The sequence below is a fragment of the Chiloscyllium plagiosum genome, chromosome 34 (genome assembly GCF_004010195.1).
Source record: "Chiloscyllium plagiosum isolate BGI_BamShark_2017 chromosome 34, ASM401019v2, whole genome shotgun sequence".
Taxonomy (NCBI): Eukaryota; Metazoa; Chordata; class Chondrichthyes; order Orectolobiformes; family Hemiscylliidae; genus Chiloscyllium; species Chiloscyllium plagiosum.
Window position 1 is genome coordinate 25,853,116 of NC_057743.1, and position 27,148 is coordinate 25,880,263.

General features: G+C 39.7%; 1 protein-coding gene across 11 annotated transcripts in view; it reads left to right on the forward strand.

The window, feature by feature from the left end:
* kcnab2a (potassium voltage-gated channel subfamily A regulatory beta subunit 2a) overlaps positions 1–27,148 on the forward strand; it is a 265,891-nt gene that overhangs the window by 196,467 nt on the left and 42,276 nt on the right. For all 11 annotated transcript variants that reach the window (XM_043675966.1, XM_043675967.1, XM_043675969.1 and 8 more), the window contains 2 exons: positions 4,710–4,789; positions 25,961–26,005. In XM_043675966.1, the coding sequence (XP_043531901.1) occupies positions 4,710–4,789; positions 25,961–26,005 (125 nt within the window). The remainder of the gene's footprint in view (positions 1–4,709; positions 4,790–25,960; positions 26,006–27,148) is intronic.

Below are 27,148 nucleotides of genomic sequence, written 5' to 3' on the forward strand. Positions count from 1 at the left end.
TACCATTTGCCAGGATTCACCCATATCCCCCTCAACCCTTCCAAATCATATACCCATCCAGATGTCTTTTAAATGTTGTAATTGTTCCAACCTCTACCACTTCCTCTGGCAGCTCATTCCATATACGCACCCCCTCTGTGTGAAAATGTTGCCCTTAGGTCCCTTGTTAAATCTTTCCCCTCTCACCCTAAACCTATGCCCTCTAGTTTTTGACTCTCGCCCTGGGGAAAAGACCCAAGGGTCTATTTACCCTATTCATGCCCCTCATGATTTTATAAACCTCTGTAAGGTCACCCCTCAGCCTCCAATCCTCCAGAGAAAATAGCCTCAGCCTATTTAGTGTTTCCCTATATCTCGAACCCTCCAACCCTGGCATCATCCTTGTAAATCTTTTTTCTGAACCCTTTCAAGTTTTGCACCATCCTTCCTATAGCAGAGAGACCAGAAATGTATGCAATATTGCAAAAGTGGCCTAATCAATGTGTTATATAGTCGCAACATAACCTCCCAACTCCTATACTCAGTGCACTGACCAATAAAGGAAAGCTTACCAAACACCTAGAAGACCTCCTTTTTAAATTGCTGCCTAACTTCCTATATTGTCTCCTCAGAATCTCATCCTTTTCCCTTCCTATGTCATTAGTTTCAATGTGTACAATGACTTACTGCTGGTTCCTCTCCCCTTTTGAAAATATTCTGCCCCTTGTCTGAGATAGTCTTGATCCTGACACCAGGGAGGCAACACACCATTCTGATTTCTCGCCGTCGGTCACAGAAACATCTGTATATGCCTCTGACTAGAGGGTCCCCTATTGCAATTATTGCTTGGAATTGAAGCCAATCTCAGTACCAGAAGCCTGACAGTCTGTGCTACATTTCCCTGAGAGTCCGTCCAACCCCTACGTTTTCCAAAACCGCATATTTATTTGATAAGGAGATAACCACATGAGACTCCTGCATGACCTGCCTCCTTCTCCTATCTTTCCTGGCAGCAAACCATCTACCTGACTGTATCTGTGATTTTTCTCTTTTCCTACAGCTGCCATCCATCACACCCTCTGGCTTTTGTAAATTCCTCATTGCCTCCAACTGCTGGTCCAACCAATCAATGTGATCCAATAGGATTCACAACCAAACACATTTCCTGCAGACATAATCATCAGTAACATGGAAATTCTCCCTAATCTCCCACATCTGACCAGAAAAGCACATCACTCTACTAAAGGCCATCTTTGCACTCTAATTATGTATTGACCCAGAAAATAGCAGTCTTACTGCTCTAAAAAACACTGCTCCAGGCTAACTTAGTACCAATGTTTGTTGAAGACATACTAAGAAAAATGCCTCTAGGTTCTATCTGAAATTGACAGCGAGTCAGCAATTTGAGAAACCAAGTGTTGAGAAATCAAAGATACCCCCATGTGCGATGCGTTGGAGTATACTTCTGATGTTGCAGCACTAAACCATTATCTAATACACTGAAAGGGAAGGCATCTTTTGCATCAGACCTTTGTGTCTTAATCAAGAATGCATTGCTGAGAGCATAGTAAAAGTCAATTTCCAATTGTTACATCAGCTATTTACATAAGTACATATGTATACCAAAATGTCCAATTAGGCATTTATATAGAAGAATCTAAATTCAAATCCATTTCAGTAAGACAAATAATATAAAGATTCAATCAAGCAGACATTCAGTCCATGGCTCAGCCGTAATAGTTGTGCAGTGCCAAGCATAAGTGGTAAACTGAATGCCACCAATTTTACAAGTAAGCTAAACAAATCAGTTTCTGCATTTCCCCTTACTGAATTTCAACCAACCTTACTGCAAGATTCAGATCAAGGCAAAAATTGGATGATACTACAAGAAGCATTGGTGGTAAAGCAATACAAACTGAGCCCCATGTGTCCCATATTCTGTATGGGGCATTATAAAGGCCAGCCTATCCCATAGTAACTAACTTGAGGAATTCAATACCTCATAAGCAAAACTATGCTTGTATCTGGCTAAACGGCATTGCAAGAGATGTGAATAATTTTCAGACATCCAACATGCTACTAATTTGAGCCAGCAGGAAGTAAAAAGGCTGGGACCAGCAAAGGTTGAACAGGATTTAGTCAAAATGTGACTAGCAGAATCTTTCTCACCAGGGAAAAACACAAGCAAGGAAAATTCCCACATCTGATGGGCAAATTTAAAAGGAAGGAAGCCTTGACTTCTGTTGGATGCATAACAGATCTGACTATCCAAAACCAACATTTTGCATTTAAAGAGAAACCATGGAAGTCTTCAAACAGATCCACAGTGGGAGGGGGGACAAAGCTACCTGCCTAGATTTAAAAGAAAAGGACCTCTGCTAGATGGCAGGAGATCCAACTACCTAAACTCTTCCAAATTTGAAGGCAAACCAAGTATCCCTGAGCTGGTGAGGAAGCTGCTTAATTCATTTGAAAAGCTTTGGGGCAGAACTGCTGAAACTAGTTTACCTGTAAGTGAGCATGTCCCAAAAAAAAATCATAGAGTAGGGACAGAGAATGGACTAGCAACAGGCAGAAAAGTTTAGAGGGAACAAAACCCACACCCCTGCTGGCTGGCCATTCTTATTTATTCCTGACCTGTAAGGGAAAAGCATTAAGTTCCCTGTTAAACCAGCAAATGCATCATCTAGTTAATGAACTTCACAGCAATGCAGCAGGAGCTGGTGAGCCATCGGAAAGCAGTAGCAGCCCAAACAAAATGGGGCAGGTTGGGAATGCACCCCTCACCAAGGAAACAGAACAGGGAAGGTTAGCAACCCTGAAAATGCCAAGCCAGTCAACTGATGAGTGTCTATCAGAAGATGGCCAAGTCTGCGGGCAGGCAGGAGGAGCTGGGTGAAAAAAAGCGATAGGGGCTTCCCAGTCAAAGCTTTGGCTGCCAGGCTATCAGACTACAGAATCTGAAACACCCATACTCATGAGCACCCTTTCCAAAGGACAAAGGCAACCCTGCTCAGGAAATTTGAAGAAACTGTAAGAATATGCCAAGGTGTACCCCATTGACACCTCATGATGTAGACATGGGAGAACATCCACCAGTGAATTAAAAACCACTTGAGCACCATCAATACCTCAATGTTTACTAGTGGATCATAAATGATAAGGATAACCTCCATTCCTAATTCACACATTTAAAAAGTGTATGGAGCAGGTAGGCCATCGCCCTATACAACAAAATTGACATTTTAAAAGGATTCTGTCATGTCCCATGATCTCCAGAGCAAGAGAAATCTCAGCTTTGTTATCCCAGATGACTTATGCCAGTATAAGGTCAACTGTAGTAGAAACCAAAATGCGCCAGCAACATTTCAGAAACTAACAACCCAAGTCATAGCTTGTCTGAACACTCCTGGTGCATTCCTGGATGCCTTGATAATGTGCAGCACCAGAAAGAAAATCATAATGGTGTGGAGAGAGAGTACCAAAAATCTCTCTTTATTAAATTGAAAGAAATCCTGGTGAACGAGCCCATTCTATTTGGCCCAGACCTCAGCAAAAATGTTACAGTGACCAGTGACTGAGGGAGTAAGAGCCATCCTGCTGCAAGAAGGTGGTATTGAAATCAAGCATTCAATTGCACGCACCAGAAAATGTACTACTTGTTTGAGAAGGTTATCATGGCCTTCAGTATTTTGAAATCTGTTTTCCAAGGGTCTCAAAGCATCCTACTATACACAGACCAGAATGTTTTTGACAATTTCTGGAAAACTGTAAAGCAACAAATATAAAATTGCTACACTTGGAGTTTGAATCTGCAGTCTTTTAACCTCAGGAAAAAAATCACTTGCCTTGCCTTACAGGAAGAACAAAGTCATTGTTGACACCATGTCCCATTTGTAAAGCCACAGAATGCAGCAGTGAACTTTTTGCGCCAGTAGTTGTGTGTTGGACTATCAAGATTGAATGAGAGCATGAATGTACAACCCCTTACTACTATCTTCCTGCAAGCAAACGTGTTTTAGAGAAAATGAAATTGAGTTAATTTCTTCCCCAATGGCCAGAAAAGTTCATACCAACAAAATATGAGGAAAGATTGTAAATTTGTTTTTAAATGTGATTTTCAGTTGTTTATTTTTAAAATGGATTCTTGCTGTATTTAAATGGCTGCTATTGGCCACAGAATGTGCAAACAGCCAAGATATGGATATTTCCATAAATTTCTAGTGGCAAAGCCAACCATTACTCTTGTGACTTGCATACCTATAATTACAGGGCACTGCAAACACAGCAAAATGATGGGCACAGACTTTCCATCTGCAAACCTGAGCTGATGATAATGGGAAAGTCATTGAACCTTGTTATGCCTGAAGTGGTGCTAATGGTTTTACTGTTATCCTTATAACATACAGAAACATTGAAGGTTAGCATGGAACTGATTATCAAGGAACTCTTTCACACAAAACATTTTTGGTCTTTGAACAGCTTTAATTATACAGTTCTGAACCCTTCTCTCAGTCTGCTTTTTAACCTTGGGGCAAAGGACAACAAGCAGCTCCAGGCTCAGCTACAGTCTGCCTCCAATCTCTCATGTGCCACTTGTACATGTTGGGAATTGAAGGGAAAAGAAAGAAAAATGATAATTTTAAGTAACACATTGATTGCAACTTTTGCTCGCTCTAAAAGTAAGCTACATGTTTTATTTACATCAGATATTTTCCATTTTGTTTCAGATGGCTGAACAGCTGATGACTTTGGCCTATGAAAATGGAATAAACCTCTTTGATACAGCGGAAGTTTATGCAGCTGGCAAGTAGGTACATTGACCTTTGCAATCATATCAGTTGGAAATCATGTACTGACCAAGGAAATCTCTCTTTTTAACATGAGGTTAATTATTTCCCAGTCGAATAATTTAGGGAGAGAAGAATTACCTAATTTCACTTCATACAAGTATTTACCCTTTCATGAGATGTGGGCATGGTCAACAGGGCCATTTTTTTATTCCCATCCCAAATTGCGCTTTAAGTAAGTAACTTGCTAGACCATTTTAGGGGGCTTTTGAGAGTAAACTACATTGCTGTGGGACTGAAGTAATGTGTAGGCCAGATCAGATAAGGACAACAGACTTTTTTCTTTAAAGGACATTAGTGAAATATATGTGTTTTTAACAACCAGCTATGATTGGGTTTCATGGTCATCATTATTGACAGAAGATTTAATTCTAGATAAATTATTTTGAACTTAAATTCCATCAGCTGCCACGGTGGGATAGGAATTCATGTCGACATGAGGCTTGGGCCTCTAGGTTATGAATCCATTGACATTAACACTGCACCTTCCCTAATGTATATTTTTCTGTGAACAATGTAGGCATATCACAATAATTCGTAACTATTCCCATTGTTGAGCTACTTATTTAGTGTTCTGAACTTTACTTTTTTAAAAAAGACATATCTAGTAAATGCACAATGTATTACAATTTTTTTCTACAAACATTGAAATGAGATCACTGGATTAGCACAACTGCTAACAAGTGTAATGTTAACCATGCTGGTCACTTAATCAGTAATGGTTTGACATCCTAGTCTTTAATCAACAATTTGAGTAGAAAATGAAATGGCACAAAGATTAAAATTGAGAAAAGAAATCCAAAATACGTGATGCAATTCAGGCACAATTTATTAAGGAGTTAATGCACTGCCAACCCACCCCAATGCTCTGTCCAAATCAGCTGAGTCACACAAATTTCCTGAAGAAGGGCTTATGCCCGAAACGTCGATTCTCCTGTTCCTTGGATGCTGCCTGACCTGCTGCGCTTTTCCAGCAACACATTTTCAGCTCTGATCTCCAGCATCTGCAGTCCTCACTTTCTCCACAAATGACCTGTTGTCTCTCTCAGCCTAAATCTTTTCTATTTATACAGTAATGTGTGACATATTTTATCAGATATGTTTAAATTTCATAAGATGCCAATAAAAATGTTTAATTGCATATTAGCTGCAATTTTTAATTGAGCTAGAAATCATGAATGCTGCGAATTAGATTGTAAATGTGTTGAAATTGCTTCTGACAACTCTGTCCATAATCTCAATCCTGTGAGTTCTGAGCAACAGTAAAACCTGTCACCAAAATATGGTATTCCACTTAAATATTATTATAAAGGCTAGTCATCCTGGATTATATGAGATTTGCAAAATAAAAGTGTTGCCACCGTTACACAAAAGATATTCTAGATTGCTAGACAGTTGTTGAAAGTAGGATGTAAATTGAAAGGGCTAGAGGGTGATTTGTGAGTATTTTTTGAATTTATTGTAGTTTGTTTTGTTTTATTTGCACGCTTGGTTTGGTTTTGAGCTGTGAGTTTTGTTACTATATCTTACTTTTGTCCCAGATATTTGTACATTCACTTCCCTTTTGGGAATGCAGCTCTTTTTTTGCAGTCAGTTAAGTTACATTGCTTTCATTTACACCTGAAGTGTGACCCAGCTGTTTTGCACAAAACTTTGTAGGAATCTGAATATCTACCCTATTGTGTCTCTATCACAATTTTTCCAAGTTCTGGGCCTATCTACTGCCTCTGATTTCTCTTCTCTGTGGAGTTTGCGTTTAACTTTCATCATATTTTGCAATCCATTGTGACCAATATCATGAAAGATCCAGCAATTTTTACATTAGATTACTTGCCAGCAGACATTGGAGAAACCGATTTCTGCTTGGATCCATCCTTGAGCTTTTGTTTGCTTCACCTTAAAGCAAATGGTCAGTAATTGTAATTATTTGTACAAAATGAAATGTGACATCAAAAGAAGGTAAAGGTTTGGTAATTGTGGTAATTATCTAATGTATCGAGGGAAAGCTATCTGCAGAATAGCTGTATTAGTGGGTACTCAAACTGTCAAGACAACCTCTTGCAGCCTTCAGTTTTCCCAGGGCATTTTCCCTAACATATTCATAAGAGCAAAATGGAGTTTCATTTTTGGTTTTAGCCATGCTCACTGAAGTTAATGATATCCTAAAGGACTATCTTTTTTTTTGTTACCTAATAAAATTGTTCAGTGGGGAATAATTTTCAGTGAATTATATGTATGGTGAAAATTTATGACTCAACCAAAAAGCTTCCATTTATGATTTAAAAATTCTTCCAGTGCGAGATGAAAACAGAAAATGCTTCGGGACACTCTTTGCAAAGAAAAGATAGATTATTGTTTTGAGTAAGGCTCTTCACCTCTTCTGTGCAGTTCCAGCATTTGTGTTTTTCTCTTTCATTACTGAGGAGGGGCTATCTGTTAGGTATTATGTATTAGGTGAGGTCACAGAAAAAGGGAAGGTAATAAAACCTAAATTAAGTTACTACATATGCATACATGAATGGTGCGTTGTTTTTAAAGTTGGTGATTCACAGGTTAAGAGAGACATGAAAATTTAATGATGTAGAGTAGGCTTGCTTAAACAGATAGTTCTGTAGCCAGAATGTATTCTCTGGAGGCTGAAGAACTAAATGGATTTGAAATTTGTTGCAGAGCTGTTTGTCTAATGACAGGCTTTCACATTTACTACTGACAGGCTCACTGAGAGATTGCCAGCGACAAATGCAGAAGCGAAGCTACTTTCGCTGTCTCACTCATGCTCTCTCTCACGTGGGGTCTCTCGCTGTCTATCCCTGTGAAGGTGGGCGGCAAGAAAGAGACAGTGTGTGAACCTGAGTGTGAATTGAACATGCACACACCTTGTCTGTCTCCTCCTGCTTTCACTTCCCACAAACCTATCTTCATAAAGCAGGTTCATAGAGGAGAGAAACTCAGGCTGAAAGGCTTTCTGATTCCTTTTGGAAAAGAGTCGAGTTGGCCTCCAAACATTAACTCACTTACTCTAACAAATGCTTGCTAAATTTCTCCAGCACTTTCTGTCTTTATTGCTGATTGAAGGGGATCAGCTTAGGAAGCAATAGTGACAGACAGGAAAAACTGTTTTGTGCAGCCTGAGAATGTGGCAGAGGCAGATTCAATTGTGACTTTCAAAACACAATTGCGTAATTAACTGAAGGGAAAGACATTAAAAGGTTGTGGGGGATAGAATAGGATTAGATGAGTTGTTCACGCAGAGAGCTGACATAAACAAAAGGCTAAATAACACTTTCTGAGCTATAACCATGCTATAATTCTATGGTTTTCTGACTTCAGTTAAAAATTATATTACTGTGACTTCTCAGTTGAGCCATGATTGGTTTGATGCAGCGTTGTTGATATGCATATCCCCTCTTAACCATCTGCAGATCTATCACTCAACTCTCAGCCAATTCCTCCTGTCTTGCCTACACAAGCATATGGTCTCAATGTCACTGTAGTCTTGCTTTCATAGCATACGTACTGTTTTTGCCCTTGATTAATTTGTTCATCCTGACCCAAGCCATGGGTCACACATTTGTAGCATGTACATGTGAGTTGTTTGCTCTTCAACATTTTTTCTCTAATTCTTTGCATTGAATCATAGGAGTTCGACCAATGGAATTTGTTTTAATGCCAAAATACATTGTTATCTTCTAAAAATATATCTCCACTGAAATTAAGTCACCACTAGTTTGTGGTGACCAATGGCCAACAATTATTGTCACTGTTCATCTACTGCCCGATTTGCTGTGCACTTGAGAAATTCAGCTGGAGCATAAATTAAGCTTGCACAATGTGACCCTTTCTCTTAATTACTCTTATACCATTAAAGAAGCAAATGCTGTTATGTAACTAATCATTTATTGAAAATCTGCTAGATTTAACTATTGATTAATGCTGACTTAATTCATTTGTGCAAGGGCAACAATGAGACACCAACTAGAAGAGTATTCAGTTTCTCAAGGGCTTTGGGAAGCAAATTCATCCAGAAGCTCTGCACGTAAATACTACTCTTATGTGATGACTAGGTCTGAATTAATTGTGAGGTCCCCACGGTTGAATAGCCTGAGGCTGCATTTAGGCTGAGCAGTGCAAAGCACCTGAACATATCCCAGAAAGAAGTCACTGTGTTTTGGATCAGGAGGTCATGATGGGGTATCTTTGTGCAATTATTTTTGTACTAGTTTGATTTTCATAGACACCCTAAATTAATTGCTGATATTTGATTTTAATCCACAAAACTAATTTTTCCAACTCAGTCCTCTAAAATAAACACCCCATGAACCTAACTAACCACTTTACTATCGGCAGCCAAAGAGTTTAAAAAAAAAAGTATTGTAAAATACGGTCCAATTTAATAATTGATTTTCTGTGAATAGTCAACTTTAAGACTTAGCATTTGGTACTCGCCCCTCCATAGATTCCAGAAGAATGAAACTTCACGTCCATGCATGATAAATTATTCAGTGCTTCATAAATCAGTGTTGTTCAGGATCCTTACCTCCATTTCACTGTTCAGACTGAATCAACTTACATTACTAAGAATTGGGAGTCGTTCTCCACCCTGAGTTCAAGTGTCACCATTAAGTACTCTCAATTATAATTAGCATTGTTAGATACAAGCTAAACGTGTTCTGTTCTGATGAGCAATACATCTTGCGCTAGCCACCAAGCTCTATCTTCTTACCTGCAGCAGTATCAATCTTTATTCTTTACAAAAGTAAAATTTTGGGATGCCTTTAACTTTAGTTGTCAGACCTAAGACAGTTACAGCTATAGATTGATTTTCTCCAAATTCAATTAGAAGGTTTACTAGTCTTAATTAGTTACAAGACCCAGTCTTACAGAATTCATGAAGTTCATCATAAGGAGTACAAAAGAAAATTCTTAATAAAATGTTTCTCTGCATACTTGGATCGGAATACTTGGTCTGAAGCTATCGAGGGGGATGTTGCAAATTTGGTGGGAGAGCAAATAGAGCAGGAACTATGCGGAGACAAGAAGGATGTGAGGAAATGGTCAGGAGATGAAAATGTGTTGCTGGTAAAGCAAAGCAGGTCAGGCAGCATCCAAGGAACAGGAGAATCGGCGTTTCGGGCATAAGCCCTCCATCAGGAATGGCTTATGCCCGAAACGTCGATTCTCCTGTTCCTTGGATGCTGCCTGACCTGCTGTGCTTTACCAGCAACACATTTTCAGCTCTGATCTCCAGCATCTGCAGACCTCACTTTCTCCTCGAATGGTCAGGAGATCCCAAGGGGACTGAAGGGAGACAGAGTCTGCAGTGGTCTGAGGGGGCGGCCATGAGACCACAAAGAGTAAGAGGGAGTGGAGAGAGAAAGGGATAGCAGGTGGGTGAGGACAGATGGAAAGTTTCAGGGTGTTGTCTGGGAGATGTGGTTACCATACTGGAGCAGAAGGGAGACTGGGAAGCCTGCAGAGGGACTGGGAAGGTAATGGGAGTTACAAGTTGGTTTGAGGAATGCTATCGGGGGCTTTCGGGCAGATGAGGGCACTGCAGGAGTTGAGAGACTAGGAGGCCACTGGGGAGGCTGTACGATGTACTTTTTTCAGCAATTCTGTTGTTGCTCATCATTGTTCCTGTCCAACTACTTCTTAAAATTATTTAGATTCTGCTTCCACCAAACTTTCAGAATATTCCAGATTTTAGTAAGTAGAAACATTTTTTCTTTCTCTTCCCTCTAGAATGATTTTGAACCTATGATCTCTCGTTAGTCATCTACTCGCCAAAGGAAATATTGTTTTCCCTGTTGACATATCAAAATCTTTCATCTTGAAAATCTTTTGGGGTCATCGCTTAACCTTCTCAATTACACAGAAAATGGTCCTGTCTTTTCCAGCTTCTCAGTTTAATCTAAAATGCAAGTGCATCATCACCTTCAACATCTTGATCAATCTACTGTGTACTCTTTCTAAAGGCCATGAAATGTTCCCTAAAAGATAGTGCCCAAATTGTTCACAATACTTTAGTTGTGGCCTAACCAGTGATTTATTTTCTAGAATGGCCTATGTGTTTTGAGTGTCTGTTCCTCTGCTTATAAATACAAAGAGCCCTTAAACTCTTACCACCTTATCAACGTGCTCTGTCACCTTTAGAATTTATGTGTATGGTGCCAAGGTCTTTGTTTATGAACATTTTTTACAAAATCTTGCTAATTATAGTATAATGCATTTACACATTTGTTGTCCTAAGTTGCTTGTCTCCACACTTCTTTGCATTGAACTTGAACTCTTTTACGTCTGTCAGATCACCAACCTATATCATCCTGAAGCCTATAACAATCTTCGTCATTGTCTACTGTGTGTCAAGTTTTGTGTTCACTGTTATCTTTTTAACACAGCATTGTACACCCGGTTGTAAGTTCTTGTAATAAAACCATGTTGGAGTAATGGACTCAAAATTGACATTTGGGGAACACTACTGCAAACCACCTTGCAGTTTGAAAAATATTCATCCACTATGGTTTTGTGCATAGGTAATTGTGTCTTGCTAACTTGATTAAGTTTTTTTGAAGACATGACAATGAAGATTGATGAAGACAGAGCGGTAGAGTTTGCCCATATGGACTTCAGTAAGGCAGACTGGTTAGTGAGGTTAGATCACATGGGATCCAGGGAGAGCTAGCCAGTTGGATACAAAATTGGCTTGAAGATGGGACAGAAAGTGGTGGTGGTAGTTTTTCAGATGATGTTTTTCAGACTGGAGGCCTCTGGCCAGTGTGTGTCCCAAGGATCAATGCTGGGTCCATTGCTTTTCATCACATATATAAATAATTTGGATGTAAGTAAAGGAGGTATGGTTAGTAGGTTTGCAGATGACACCAAAATAGTTGGTGTAGTGAATAATGAAAAAGGTTAACTCATATTATAACAGAACCTTAATCAAATGGACCAATGGGACGAGGAATGGCACAAGGAATTTAATTTAGATAAATGTGCGGTGTTACATTTTGGAAAGGCAGCCCAGGGCAGGGCCTATGCAGTAAATGGTAGGGCCCTGGGGAGTGTTGTCGAGCAAAAAGACTTAGGGGTGCAAGTGCATAGTTCCTTAAGAATAGTGTCCCAGTTAGACTGTCGTGAAGAAGGCACGCTTACTTTCATTGGTCATATGATTGAGTATAGGAGTTGGGATGTTATATTGCAGCTGTACAGGACATTGGTTAGGCCATTTTTGGAATACTGCATAAATTCTTGTCATTCTCCTATAGGAAGAATGTTGTTAAACTTGAGAGGGTTCAGAAACGTTTTACAAGGATGTGGCTGGGACTGGAAGTTTGAGCTATAGAGAGAGGCTGAATAGGCGGGAAATTGTTTTTCCTGGAATGCTGAAGGCTGAGAGGTGACCTTTATAGAGGTTTATAAAATCATGAGAGGCATGGATAGGGTGAATAGCCCATGTCTTTTTCCTAGGGGAGGGGAATCCAAAACTACAAGACAAGTTTTAAGGTGAGAGGAGAAAGACTTTCAAAGTCCTGAGGAGACAACTTTTACATTCAGAGGGTGGTGCGTGTCTGGAAGGAGCTGCCAGTGGAAGTGGTGGAGGTGAGTGCAATTACAGCATTCAAAAGGCATCCGCATGACTACACAAACAGGAAGGATTTAGAGGGAAATAGGCCAAATGCTGGTAAATTGGGCTAAATCAGATTAGGATGTCTAGTCACCGTAGGCGAATTGGACCGAAGGGCCTGTTTCCATGCTGTATGGCTTTATGACTCTGTCAAACTTTGTTTCCTGTCATTGAACGCATTTTACATCCATACCAAAGTTATCAATTCAATGTGCCCCACCACTGATTGTAGTCCGACCAGTTGTACTTTCCTGGTTTATCCCTCTTTCCTTGTTTCAGCAGTGATATCACTTTCGTAACAGTCAGGCAGAGCTCAAGAGATATTTTCAATATCTACATTATTCAATGTTATCATCTTACACAAAAGGAAACTACAGCCATATTAAACCCAGAAATGTTTTTGGACAAAGTAAATGAAGTATAAGTAATAAGAACAGAAAGCACAAGAAACATTCATCTTGATAAAATAGAATCTAGACCCAATTTAAAGGTACAATATGCCGTATAAAAATATTATTAACAGAGGAACCAGTAAGAAGTGTAATAGGTCATTGTTGGTAGGTGTTGCAGAAAGCGTCTGGGGGCGGAATTTTTTTTTTTGTTCGATGTCTGTAGAAGGGCTTATGCTCGAAACATCGATTCTCCTGCTCCTTGGATGCTGCCTGACCTGCTGCACTTTTCCAGCAACACATTTTTCAGCAGCTGCAGAAAGCATGTTCTCTTCCGAATTTTTCTATGCATTCTTCAGTGTAGTATGATCTTAAAAACCTAAATACCCAGCTTTACACCACATAGTACTATAAAGGATCTTTAGTTTAAATGCATCAATGATTCTACCTATTTAAAAAATCAAAAATATCTGATTGGCCTTGTTTTATTTTGAGTAAAAAAGAAGCTGTTTGAATACTAAGTTGAAGGATATTTGTGATCGCAGACATTTGTTATTCATCTCCTTGCCAGCCAAATGCACAGTCCAATATTTTTTAAAAATTCAGATTCTAAAAAAAGTCAAGAAATATCTTGAGTAAGTCCTAATATAATGGCTCCTTTTAGGACTATACGGGTTCCCCTTTACACAGTATTACTAACATATTTCCATTATTTTACAAATGGAAAAATTGGTTGCTGAATAACTGAGTCAATATCACAATGTCCCTTGGTGGGGTGGTAGGTGAGTGGGGTGCTGAATAACTGAGTCAATATCACAATGTCCCTTAGCACAGGAATGTACTATTGGCTGCATCAGATAACCGATTGCAGCACTACCAGATTTTACAATTGTAAAGGAGTTGTGTCTTCCCATAGAAGTTTGTAAGGAAGGTCAGGTTTTGGGAGTGAACGTCTACTTGACTAATTGAGTCTGCTGTAACCTAGGTAAAAGTACTCTCAGAATATTAATAAATTATTGTAAAGCAAATTTAGAACAGATTAAGGTAGGAAAAAAATTGAAGAGAGAATCCATCAGATTACTTTCAACCAAAATTAAAAGTACATAGTTCTGAAGCTGTGCAGCACTGTCTGAGATGGATTTGGATGAAATGTTAAACTGATGCCCATTCTGCCTGCAAGTGTAAGATCCCTTGGCACTATTTTGAAGAACAGCAGGCAGGTTAACCACACTACCAAGGTCAATATTATTGAAATACTTATTCTGCCTCATGATAACAGATTTGTTTAGTCATTATTATATTCTTGTTTGAAGGACCTTGCAAATTAGTTGCCATGTTTTCTTCATTACAACAGTTACTGTATTTCAAAAAGTATTTCATTGGCTGTAAAGCACTTTGGCCAATCCAGAGGTGGTCATTAATGTTATCAAAGTACAAGACTTTATTTTTAAATAGATCATTCAGTAAAGACCACATGGAAGTCAGATGCATTGGAACGGAATCTCAGACTTTACCCAGCCATTGCATGAATTTAAATAGTTCATCTATAATTATTAGCACAGTTAACTTTTCCTCTGCAGAAGAGATCACTCCTTTGTTTGCTCTTCTGAACCATGAAAGACAAAAAAAACTGCAAATGCTTGAATCCGAGGTAGACAGGCAGGAGGCTGGAAGAACGCAGCAAGCCAGGCAGCATCAGAAGGTGGAGAAGTCGACGTTTCTGGTATAATTCTGAAGAAGGACTGCACCCGAAACGTCGACTTCTCCAGCTCCTGATGCTGCCTGGCTTGCTGTGTTCTTCCAGCCTCCTGCTTGTCTACCTTCTGAATCATTAGGCACATGAAAAGAAACCACTAGGAAAATCATAATATGAAAGAGTGAAATTGGCGTAGATTTATAAGGGTGAATTGTGATCAAAAAGTCTATTTGTTACTGAGGTTGTAACTAGCTGTGTTAATAAATGGGAATCAGTGGATGTAGTATTTTGGAGTTCTCTGAAGCTTTAGGTATGGTGCCATGTAAGAGATTATTACACTATATTAGGGCTCAAAAGATTGGAGTAACATTAATGTAGATTAATGGTACACATATCAGGAGTGACAAATAAGCAGTTCATCTTTGGGTTGGCAAATAGTATATAATGGAATATTGCAAGGAACAATGTTTGCACCTGAATTACTTACAATCTATACTAACAACCTAGATGACAGAACCAAGTGTAATGTATATACATTTGCTGCTGATACAGGACTAACTGGGAAACTTGGCTATGAGTGTCATGCAAAGGGACTGACAAAGAATACAAACTGGTTGAGTGAATGGGCTGCTTTTCTGAGAGACATTGAAACCAATTTTATCACTCCACTGCTTTGCTTTACTTACTGCATTTTACATGAGTGCATCCACTTAATTGTCTTCCTTCTAAATTGTAGGGATTAAGAGACTGTAATAGAACATAGAACTGTACAGCAGAGGAACAGGCCCTTTAGCCTACCAAGTCTGCACTGACACATGATGCCTTTCTAAACTAAAAACCTTTGCACCTGCACTTTCCGTATCCCTCTGTCCCCTGCCTATTCATATATCTGCCACTGCACCTCTTAAATGCTGCTATTGTATCCATCTCCATTACCTCCTCTGGCAGTGCATTCCAGGTATTTACCACACTGTGTAAAACAAAAGCCTGCTTCTCTCCTCTTTAAGCTTACCCCTATGTCACCTACTAATTGACATTCCTACACTGGGAAAAAAGACTTTAACTGTACATGCCTCTCAATTTTGTAAATTGCTATCAGGTCACCCCTTATCCTTCAACGCTCAAGTGAAAACAAAGCAACTTTGTCCAATCTCTCATCATAGTTAATAATATCTAAACCAGGCAACATCCTGGTAAACCATTTTAGTACCCTCTCCAAAGTCTCCACATCCTCTGGTAGTGTTGCAGCAAGAACTGGACACAATATTCCAAATGTTGTCCACTAAAATTCTGTCCAATTGCAACATGACTTGCCAATTTTATACTCTGTGATCTGACTGATGAAGGCAAGCATGCCACATGCTTTCTTGACCACCTTATCCACATTTGTGTTGCCACTTTCAGGGAACTGTGAATCTGCAAGCCTAGATCCCTCTTTCTCTATGTTACTAAGAGTTCTGCCATTTTCTGTATACCTTCCTCCTGTATTAGATCTTCCAAAATGCATCACTTCACATTTGTTCAGATTAAACTCCATCTATCATTTCTCTGCCCAAGTCTCTAGCCTATCTGTCTTGCTATCCTTGGGCAATCCTCCTCACTATCCATAGATCCTCTAATCTTTGTGTCACCTATAAACTTACTAATTAGGCATCTACATTCACCTCCAAATCAAAAACAACATGGCTCCCTTCACTGATCCCTGTGGAACACCACTGGTCATAGAGTCATAGAGGTGTACAGCTTGGAAACAGACCTTTCGGGCCAACTTGTCCCTGTCGAATACTTCTGGATGTTTGCGGCTTCTTTCAGCATCCAAATTCGCTGCTGAATTTTCTACTTGTCACTGAACAAAGTGTTTAATTGGCCATATAGTAATTCATAATATTGTGAGGGTTTATTGATATTGTCTTTAGGTGCACCTAATGTGCCAACCAAGCTAGATGCCAAAACCTCTCAACATGGAAGTCAGAATGCTACCTGGTGACTTCAGTTCATCACTTGTTCTAAAGTACTTCCAACATCTCAGAACCTACTGTACAGGCACTGGCCACAAAGAGCCTACATCCATTGATGTTGATGTTCAACATGAGCCAGCCTCTAAGAGCCCTCATAATGCTGATCATCTTCCTATATTGCTGTGTATTTGTTTTGTCAACTGAGACTACACTGACCCAGCTAACAATTCAGGTTGGGCTGAAATGGTCCAGTGCCATTGCTTCAACTGCTGGACCTGTGGGAAGAAGACATTTGCACCACCCCATTCAACAGGCCTTCCAGGTCCCTGTCTGCAAAGAGGTGCACTAGTTTCACCATGTTTGAACCAAATTTCAAGAACTGTGCAGGGCAGCTCCAGACTGACCATGGTTGTCCAAACGCAAAACAGGCTTTTATAGGTGGCACCTCCTAAAAAAAAATCCAATGCAATTTACATTTAACAAAAAAAACTAAGATTGAGCCATTCATTTATTTATTTAAATTTTGCTTCCTATGGCGATTGACAGTGTAATTTCTAGCATTTAAATATCTGCTGTTTCTACAAGTTATTCCATTTCTTTTGTTCATTGTTTCCTTCCTTTTTGTCTATTTTTTGTTAAAATGCTGTTCACACATCACATCTTATGGTTTTGACAAAAGGGTCACACTTTAGATGTTAATTGATGTATCCTCTGCAAGGGTACTGATTGATCAGAGTATTTTCAGCACGTTCTGTTTCTGCTTTAGATAGTCATTAACTGCCATGTTATGCTTTTCAGTATCATTCCTATTGATTTTTTTTCAAAACTGATAGGGACATTCTCATTGATCAAAAAGTCAACACTTTTTGCAGCTTTCTTTTTTTTTGTTCAGGTTGACCAAATTGATGACCCATTTTATCTGAAATGGGATGCGTTTTTTAATATTTTAGAGGCTAAGACATTAGTTAACCTTGTGCATTATTTATAGAGACTGATATAGCGCAGTCATATTAATGGAACATTGCTGAGATTGAAAGACTGGAATTATTAACTATGCAAAAAGGCTTGGAGCGCTGGAAGCTAATGTATTCAAGTAGAATCCCCAGAAGTTGCAGGTCTCCTTTTTGAGCAACAGACCCTTTCTTCCACCCTTACAGATATGCCTAATTACAGTGTGTTTGCAGGCAACTGGACACCACGATAGACAGCTCATCAAAACCATGAAAATGGGTGTTTAATATAATTGAGTTTCTGAATGAGCACAGCAGGTAACCTATGGCAAGAGAATCAACCTTCACTGCTAATTATCAAATTAAATTTTACTTTTTGTTTGAAGTAAATGAGGTATTGAATACAAAAATAAGGAAGTCATGCTAAATCTTTACAAACTTGCAGTTAAGTCTCAACTTGAATATCGCTTGCAATTCTGATTTCTGGACATCAGATTGTGCGAAGGATGTTTTAAAAATTCATTGGGATATGAGTGTTGCCTGCAAAAACCAGCATTTGTTGCCAATCCCAACTGCTACCTCTTGAACCACTGAGTCTTTGTAGAATTGGTACAACCAAAATGTTGTTTTTGTCCCAATGACAGTGAAGCAGTAGCGATATAGTTCCAGGTCAGGATGGAGGGGAACTTGCAGGTGCTGGTGTTCCTATACATCAGCTGCTCTTGTTCTTTTAGCGGGTAGAGGTTTGGTGAGTGCTATCAATGGATCCTTGTTGAGTTGTTACAATGCATTTGTAGGTGGTACTCACTGATATGTTTGTGCACTGGAGGTGCACGAAATTAATATTTAAGGTCTTGGTTGGAGTGCTGATCCAGTGGGTTGCTTTATCTTAAATGGTGTTGAGCTTCTTGAGCATTATTAGAACTGCAATCATCTAGGCAACTGGAGAATACTCTTGACAGGAGATTTGTTACTCACTGAATTTCTAGTCCATCACCTGCTCTTATATTGGATATTTTTAATCAACCAATTCAGACAACTTGCGACATATCCATGGAGCAGCTGGGACTAATCCTGATCTTTGGCCCAGAGGTAGAGACACTGTCACTGCACCACACAAACCCCTGCATTTTTGTCCTCTGCTCCACCAGCTGAGCTATCGAAGGAGAGCCATAGCCACAGTATTTATAGAGCTGGTCCAGTTAAATTTTTGATTAATTGTAAACTCCAGAATGTTGATGGAGGGACCTTCAGCAATGGTATTGTTGTTTAATGTCAAACAGAAACATTTAGTTTCTCTCTTTTTCTTTTTGGTATGGTTGTTCCTTTGCAGGTTTGTGGCATTGTTATTTGCTGGCTATGGACTGAATGGCCTCCTTCTGTGCTATAATAATTCTGTGATTATGATGCCCAGGTTTTGTTGCATGTAGACACAGACATCTTAAGTATGAGAGAAGTTGTGAATACTTCTCAATGGCATGCAATAATCAGCAAACATTCTAACCTCTGTGTGATAGAATTTTCTTCCATCTTTAAGCAGCTGAAGATGGTTTGGCTAAGGATACTGTCCTGAGACATTCCTGAGATTGGCCCCTAACAACCGAAATCTCCTTCTTCTGTGCTTGAAAATTACTAAATATTCAAGGGGCCAAATGACAGGAAATGAATCAATAACTATTACTGAAAAAAAACTGCTTGAGAAACTAGTTGACTAAAGACGAATAAGTCCCCTGGATTTGATTGAATGCATCTTAGGATATTAAAGGAAGTAGCTGCAGAGATAATGGATGCACTGCTAGTAATCTTCCAGGGTCTCTTAGATTCTGGAAAATGTCCCAGAGAATTGTAAAACTATCAATGTAACATCTTTATTTAAAAAGGTATGGAGACAGGAAGGACACAATAAGCGACTATCTATAGGCCAAATGGCTTGACATCTGTTATTGAGAAACTATGGGTCAATGTTGGGTCATAATTGCTTACAATACATTTAATGACTTGGGTGAGGAAAGTGACTGTACTGTATCCCAAGTTTCCAGAAGCTGTAAAAATTGGTTGAAAGGCAAATGGTGCAGATGACACGGAGTCTGCAGAGGTGTATGGACAGGTTAAATAAGTGGGCAAAAATTTGGCAGATTGAATATAATGTGGGAAAATATAAGATTATTCACTTTGTGGCAGGAAGAATAGTGGTGCTGGATATTACTTAAATCTGTAAGGGAATGCCATTTTCTAGCATTTAGCCCATCGCCTTGTATGCCATGGCATCACAAGTGCACATCTAAATACTTTTCAAATATTATGAATGTTTCTACCTTTACCACCCTTGTCGGCATTGAGTTCCCAATTTCCACCACCCTCTGAGTCAGGAAAAAAAAACACTTTCTCATCCTCTCTAAACTTCCTGCTTCTTACCTAAAATCTATGCCCTTGCCTTTAATCCCTCCACTGAGAGGAAATGTTCCTTTCTGTCTACCCTATCTGTCCCCCTCATAATTTTACACAATGAATTCATGCCTCCCTGTGTCTCCCCTGCTCCAAGGAAAACAATAACAGTTATTCCAATCTCTCCTATATGATTATAATAGCAAACAATCTTTCCTGCTTACCATTAACTTAAATTTTGCAAGAGCTTCTTGATGCCACTCTCAGTCAAATACGGCTTTGATGTCAAGGTACAAACTCAGTTCTCAACTATGAAATTCAGCTCTTTTGTCCGTGTTCGAACCAAAACTGTAAAGAATGCTAGAGTTGTGTACACTAGCTGAAAAATCACTTACATCTTTACTGAGTTAAGCTGTTGATAGCATTGTCAATGCTTTCTTCCATCACTTTGTTTTTGACAGAGTGTAGATTGATGGGGTAGGGACTAGCTAAATTGCATTTCGTTATAGTCATAGTGATGTACAGCATGGAAACAGATCCTTCGGTCCAACTCGTCCACGCCGACCAGATATCCCAACCCAATCTAGTCCCACCTGCCAGCACCTGGGCCATATCCCTCCAAACCCTTCCCATTCATATACCCATCCAGATGCCCTTTATTTGCTGTACTCGTATCACCTCCACCACTTCCTCTGGCAGCTCATTCCATACATGTACCACGCCTCTGAGTGAAAAAGTTGCCCCTTAGTTCTCTTTTGAAAGAAAATGTAAAACATATTTGAAAGTAGGCTATGAAGAGAAGATCTGGCAGGAGGATTAATTTTGAATTGTTCCAAAGAGCTAGCACTTTTAGTTAAAGCTTTCTTAGCTGTAAAATTAGAGACAGAAAGACTGAGGGAAGAGATTTAGAGAGTTTGAGAATGCAGAGGGAGACTGAGAGTGGGAATGTATGAGAAAGAGAGGCCACCAGTGACAGTGTGCCTATGAAAGCAAGAGGGTAAGAGAGCGAGAGGGAGACAGACACAGCAAGAGAGGCCACCAGTTATGGTATCTGAGGGAGAAAGTAAGATTAGTGATCACAGTAGATAATAGTGAATAAGAATGCCAGTACAGAAGGTAAAGAGAATGAATGTGACAGAATATGAGAGCCAGCACACAACAGTACATGACAATGAGAGGAAAGCTCCAAGAGGAAGAGTGTGTTGCAAGCCTATCGCCCCACATCTCATGGGGTAGAGGGGGCAGGATAACAGTGAGGGTCCACCTCATACCATCCTGTCTGTGGTACAATAAGAATGGATACGACAATGAGATAATGATGCATATATGATATTAACATGACAACAGCAGTCATGTGTGAGAAACTGAGGAAAGGATGGAATATTCTGTACTTACAGAGAATAGCATTATATGAAATAACACAAAAAAATAAATTGCAGGACCTAAGACAGTAAGGCAAGAGTCACTCATAGATAAAAGAGAAAATCACAGCCAACAATAAACTATCAAAAAGACAAGGATTACCACTTCTCCAAGGTACAAACTGCAACCCTGAGCCAAAACCTTTGTGGTGACAAAAGGCACCAACTGATCAAAAAGCCCCTTCTTCCTCAGACTCATCTCCAGGGAGCATTGACTCCACCTGTTAATTCAGTTTGTCTCGATACAGATACTATCTGACCTGCTGAGTCTTTCCAACATCATCTACATTTTGCATTAGTCCTGAAATTGACGTTTGACAGGCAACTAGTGAGTGTAGCAACAGTTTTTAGAATGATGAAGGAAGCAGAAGTGTGGCACTAGCTGTCATCGCTCATATACTCAAACTGACCCCACACTTCCTGATGTGTTGCTAAGAATTGCATGCAGATGGTGAAGACAACAGGCTCCAGGGAAAACAAAACCCTCAGAGTATACCAGAGGTTGCCATGGGAGCATTCATTCATAAAGCTCCCATGTTCACTGCCTTTGGGCAAGTACATTGTCGTACTGAGAGAGTGCTGCACTTTTGGAGACAAGACGTTTGTCCTGCTGTCTGTAGACAGGACAAATCTTCAGTTTTTCATATTGTCAGTATTGCCAGTGTTGTAGCTATAATGAAACAGCTATGCTAGGGATGTGGCCAGTTCTGCAGCATGAATCTTCAGAATGTTGTTAGGGCCTTTGTTCTTACAAAGATTTCCATTTTTTTAATGTCAAATGGAGTGAATCAAATCAATTAAATTGATTAAAGGCTGAGTATAGGAGTTGGAAGATCATGTTGAAGCTGTACAGGATATTGATTCGGCCACTTTTGGAATATTGTGTGCACTTCTGGTCTCGCTGCTATAGGAAGGATGTTGTGAACCTTGAAAGGGTTCAGAAAAGACTTAGTGATGTTGCCAAGGTTGGAGGGTTTGAGCTATGGGGAGAGGCTGATTGGACTGAGGCTATTCCCTGTAGGGTCGGAGGCTGAAGGGTGATCTTGCAAAGAATTATAAAATCATCAGGGGCATGGATAGGGTAAATAGATAAGGTCTTTTCAACAGGCTGGAGGAGTCCAAAACTAGAGTATATAGTTTAAGATGAGAGGGGAAGAATTTAAAAAGGACCTAAGGGGCAACTTTTTCACGTAGAGGGTGGTGCGTGCATGCAATGAGCTGCCAGCGGAAATGGTGGAGGGTAATACAATTTGAATATTTAAAAGGCATCTGGATGGGTATATGTATAAGAAAGGTTTAAAGGGATGTGGGCCAAATGCTGGCAAATGGGACTAGATTTATTTAGGATATGTGGTTAGCATGGTCGAGTTGACATAAAGGTCTGTTTCCATGCTGTATGTTTCTATGACACTATAATTATCATATTTGATCAATTTAAAATAAAAGCAGCGAAGATATGAAAATTTAGAAAGTTGATTTTCCTGTTTTACTACTTATACAGCATTAAACAAGACAAAAACCGGTTGCAGCATTCACCTGACCATGATATTAAAGAATACATTGATGTTGTATGCAGTCTGTCTACTTAGATGGGGATGTGTGCCAATAAGCATTTAAGTAAAATCAAATCTGCATTTGTTAATGCAACATAAATCAAGTCTGATTATTTTGTACTGACTTTCTTCACATGACTATTTGAACCATTAATTTTGAATTTATTCCATTCATTTATAACATCATTTATAACTAAAAATGGTTTGGCCTCAGGTGCAGTGATAATTGGCCCCCACCAACCACAACCGTCTTGCTTTGTGCTAGATTTGACTGAACAGTGGAGACTTCGCTGCACAATAGGGCATAAAAATTCTTCCCCCAATCCTGATGGCTGCTCTTGGGACTTTGGTTTTCAGAGGCTACTTTTCAGGTTCTCACTAAGAGATGCAGTCATTTTCTCTCCTTTTTAATTCTAGCAATATGTTTGTGTGGCCACCTGTAAGGTGACAGTCATTCTTCAATTCTGTAGTTGACCAGATGAACCCAGGTCGGGATTTTGATTTAGAATTATCTCTTTTAAGCCTTTGGTTTTTCTGTTATCTTCCTGTGTGAAGCGAAAAGGAGAGATGGATGCTTTCTGTTTGCAGGTTCTAGACATTTCTGTGCTGCCCTGGCACTTAAAGCTTTTTAACACTGTGCAGCTCAACCTATTGAAGGACTGTTGTCACTTAGAAGTTTCCTATCTCGAAATATCCTTCGTGCTGCTGAACTGAAATTCTCCCTCCCATTGATTCAGAAAACAATATTACACAGTTGAGCAATGTACAGCAATTAATATTCAAGTTGCAAAACTCTCCCGTTTAGTCAGTTATATTAGTCCTACTTCCCTTTCAGTTTATAGTTCCAAAAAAGAATGTATGTGGTATCTTACAGATTTGACTTGAATTTGGAAATAATTAATTGCATCAGTGATTTCTCGTTTTTGTAGCTCCTAGTTAGTCAAATGATGCAGTGGTTCTGTTCGCCGAGCTGGAAGTTTTTGTTGCAAACGTTTCGTCCCCTGGCTAGGCGACATCATCAGTGCTTGGGAGCCTCCTGCGAAGCGCTTCTTTGATGTTTCCTCCAGTGTTTATAGTGGCCTGTCCCTGCCGCTTCCAGTTGTCAGTTTCAGCTGTCCGCTGTAGTGGTTGGTATATTGGGTCCAGGTCGATGTGTTTGTTGATGGAGTTTGTGGATGAATGCCATGCCTCTAGGAATTCCCTGGCTGTTCTCTGTCTGGCTTGCCCTATGATAGTAGTGTTGTCCCAGTCGAATTCATGTTGCTAGAGGCATGGCATTCATCCACAAACTCCATCAACAAACACATAGACCTGGACCCAATATACTGGCCACTACAGCGGACAGCTGAAACTGACAACCGGAAGCGGCAGGGACAGACCACTATAAACACCGGAGGAAACATCAAAGAAGCGCTTCGCAGGAGGCTCCCAAGCACTGATGATGTCGCCTAGCCAGGGGACGAAACGTTTGCAACAAAAACTTCCAGCTCGGCGAACAGAACCACAACAACGAGCACCCGAGCTACAAATCTTCGCACAAACATAGTCAAATGATCTTTATTGTCAGGTTTGAAACTTCAGACTTATTTAACTCTGCTGTCTATCTGCACATTGGTTGCAGGTGTTTGGTATCAAGGATCACACAACACCAGGTTATAGTCCAACAAGTTTATTTGGAAGCACTAGCTTTCGGAGCGCTGCTCCTTCATCAGGTGGTTTTGGAGTATAAGATCGTAAGACACGGAATTTATAGCAAAAGTTTACAGTGTGATGTAACTGAAATTACATTTTGAAAAAGACCTGGATTGTTTAAGTCTCATCTTTTAGAATGAACATGTTGGTTTCAGTTCTTTCATATGTAAATCACAAAACTTTTTATAGTTACATTCTCAAGTGAACTTTAACAATTGGTGTCATGTCGGCCCAGATAATGCATTTAAGGTGTGAGGTGTCTGTGCCACAATATTCAGACCGAGCTAGTCCTTTTGGTTGTGGTATGTCCTCGTTCCTATACAAGCTATTCGCCAAAACGGATACCCGCGCAACTTCATCAACAGATGCCTAAGAGAAAGACCACGGAACAAAGACCACGTTATAATGCATTTAAGGTGTGAGGTGTCTGTGCCACAATATTCAGACCGATTCTTATCTAAAAAACGGATTTACAGAATCTTACATGGATTCATGCAGTTTTTGAGCAAAATAAAATATAATCTGCAAGTTTGTATACCCCAGTCCAACACCGGCATCTCCGAATCATGGTATGATAGAGGTTGGGTGGTCACTTGGGGCTATGGGCGAGAGAGAGATAAGGATGCAGTGACATTGGTGGGTGAAATAGGAAGGCTGCAGAGGACTAGGGCGATGTAGGGGAACAGGGAGCTACAAGAGGCAGTGAGCATTCCAATCCCCTCTGACCCCCTTGTGGCCTCTGTCTTTCTCTTGTACCCCATTAAATTATGATATGGTGTTAGACTTACTTTTAGTGTTGAGAATATAGCTTCCACATTTACACAAACCTTAAGTACATAATGTGCTGAGTTTATCATGGCTATGTGCGCAGTATGGGCAGGGCATTTTTATCAATTAGAACACCTTGTTTGGGATTCAGGTTGACATGACGAACGGTGTCACTTGTCCACTTGCATAAAATTAAATACAATTAATATACAGTAAATATTATGAAGCAAAGTATTGTCTGATGATAAGTAAAAGTATTATGATCTTGCATGTATGATAGAATCTCTGCATATTGGAAGCATGCCTTTCCGCCCATCGAGTTTGCACCAAGCCTCTGAAGAGCATCCACCTCGATGCATACCCTTACACCACCCTTATCGTATCCCTGTAACTGTGCATTTTCCACGGCTGGTCCACCCAGCCTGCACACCCCTGAATACTATGGACAATTTAGCATGGTCAATCCACCTAACCTGCACACCTTTGGACTGTGTGTGGAAACTGGAGCACCCAGAGGAAACCCACGCAGACACAGGGAGAATGTCTGTATGCAGTTTGCACAATTACCTGAGGGTGGAATTGAGCATGGGTCCCTGGCACTGTGAGGCAGCAGCACCAATCACTGAGCCACTATGCAGTAATTTAATGTTTTCTGTATAATGTTTTTAACCTTATCTTTATTTCCTGTTCCTCAGGGCAGAAATTGTATTAGGAAGTATCATTAAGAAAAAAGGATGGAGGTAATTTTAACTTGTCAGTTTGAAACTGAGTTTATTTGTCCAAAATGATGTTGCATTTTAGTCTTTAAGGCCTAATGAAATTATATCACATTTTTTGGCATAAATGTTTGAAGCTTAGAAATATAATATTTTGATAGTTGACATTGGAAAAGGCAGAACAAAGGTGACAATAGTTACCTCATGGCAAGAGTGCATGTAACAACTTTTCCCCCACTCCAATATATTGTTTGCAATTGGAAAAAATGCATAATTAACTGAGTTGATTGGCTCTCAAATGCTAAATGTGTTTCTAGACATATTAAATTTAGGAAGATCAATGAATGTGTGTTTTACTTGAAAGATTTACACTTCATGTGGTGGATTTTTAGTCAATCAGAGCAGGAGCCAGCCATTTCCCCAAAATAATCCAACAAATAGAAAAAGGAATTGCCTTGCAGTGGCCTCATGGACCTCTCTGAGATTGTTTGTATTAGCAGAGACCTAAAAGCACACGACTCACTGACTTCACAACCGCGCTATATGCAGGAAGGTACAAAATTGAAATGACTTGCAACAAAAAAATTTATGATAAGCATTTTTCATGAAAAACGCCCAAATGAGCTTCTAAAAACTTCCTCTGCGTAATTTTAGCAAGTTAATATCTGAGCTAAAATAGCGTTTGATACTTAAATTCTTTGATTCGAGTACCAAACAACATCTCCACCCTCTGATAGAGAAAGTTGATGCATTTAGAGATATACAGCACAGACACAGACACTTTGATCCAACTGGTCCATGCCAACCAGATATCCTAACCTAATCTAGGCCCATTTGCCAACACTTGGCCCATACCCCTCCAGGTGCCTTTTAAATGTTGTAATTGTACCAGCCTCCATCACTTCTTTTAAATGTTGTAATTGTACCAGCCTCCATCACTTCCACTGGCAGCTTATTCCATACACGTACCACCCTCTGCGTGGAAAAAGTTGCCGCTTATGTCCCTTTTTAAATTTTCCCCTCTCACCTTAAACCTATGCCCTTTAGTTCTGGATTCCCCCACCCCAGAGAAAATACCTTGTCTATTTATTTTATCCATGCCCCTCATGATTTTAGAAATCTCTATAAGGTCACCCCTCAGCCTCCCACTCTCCAGGGAAAACAGCC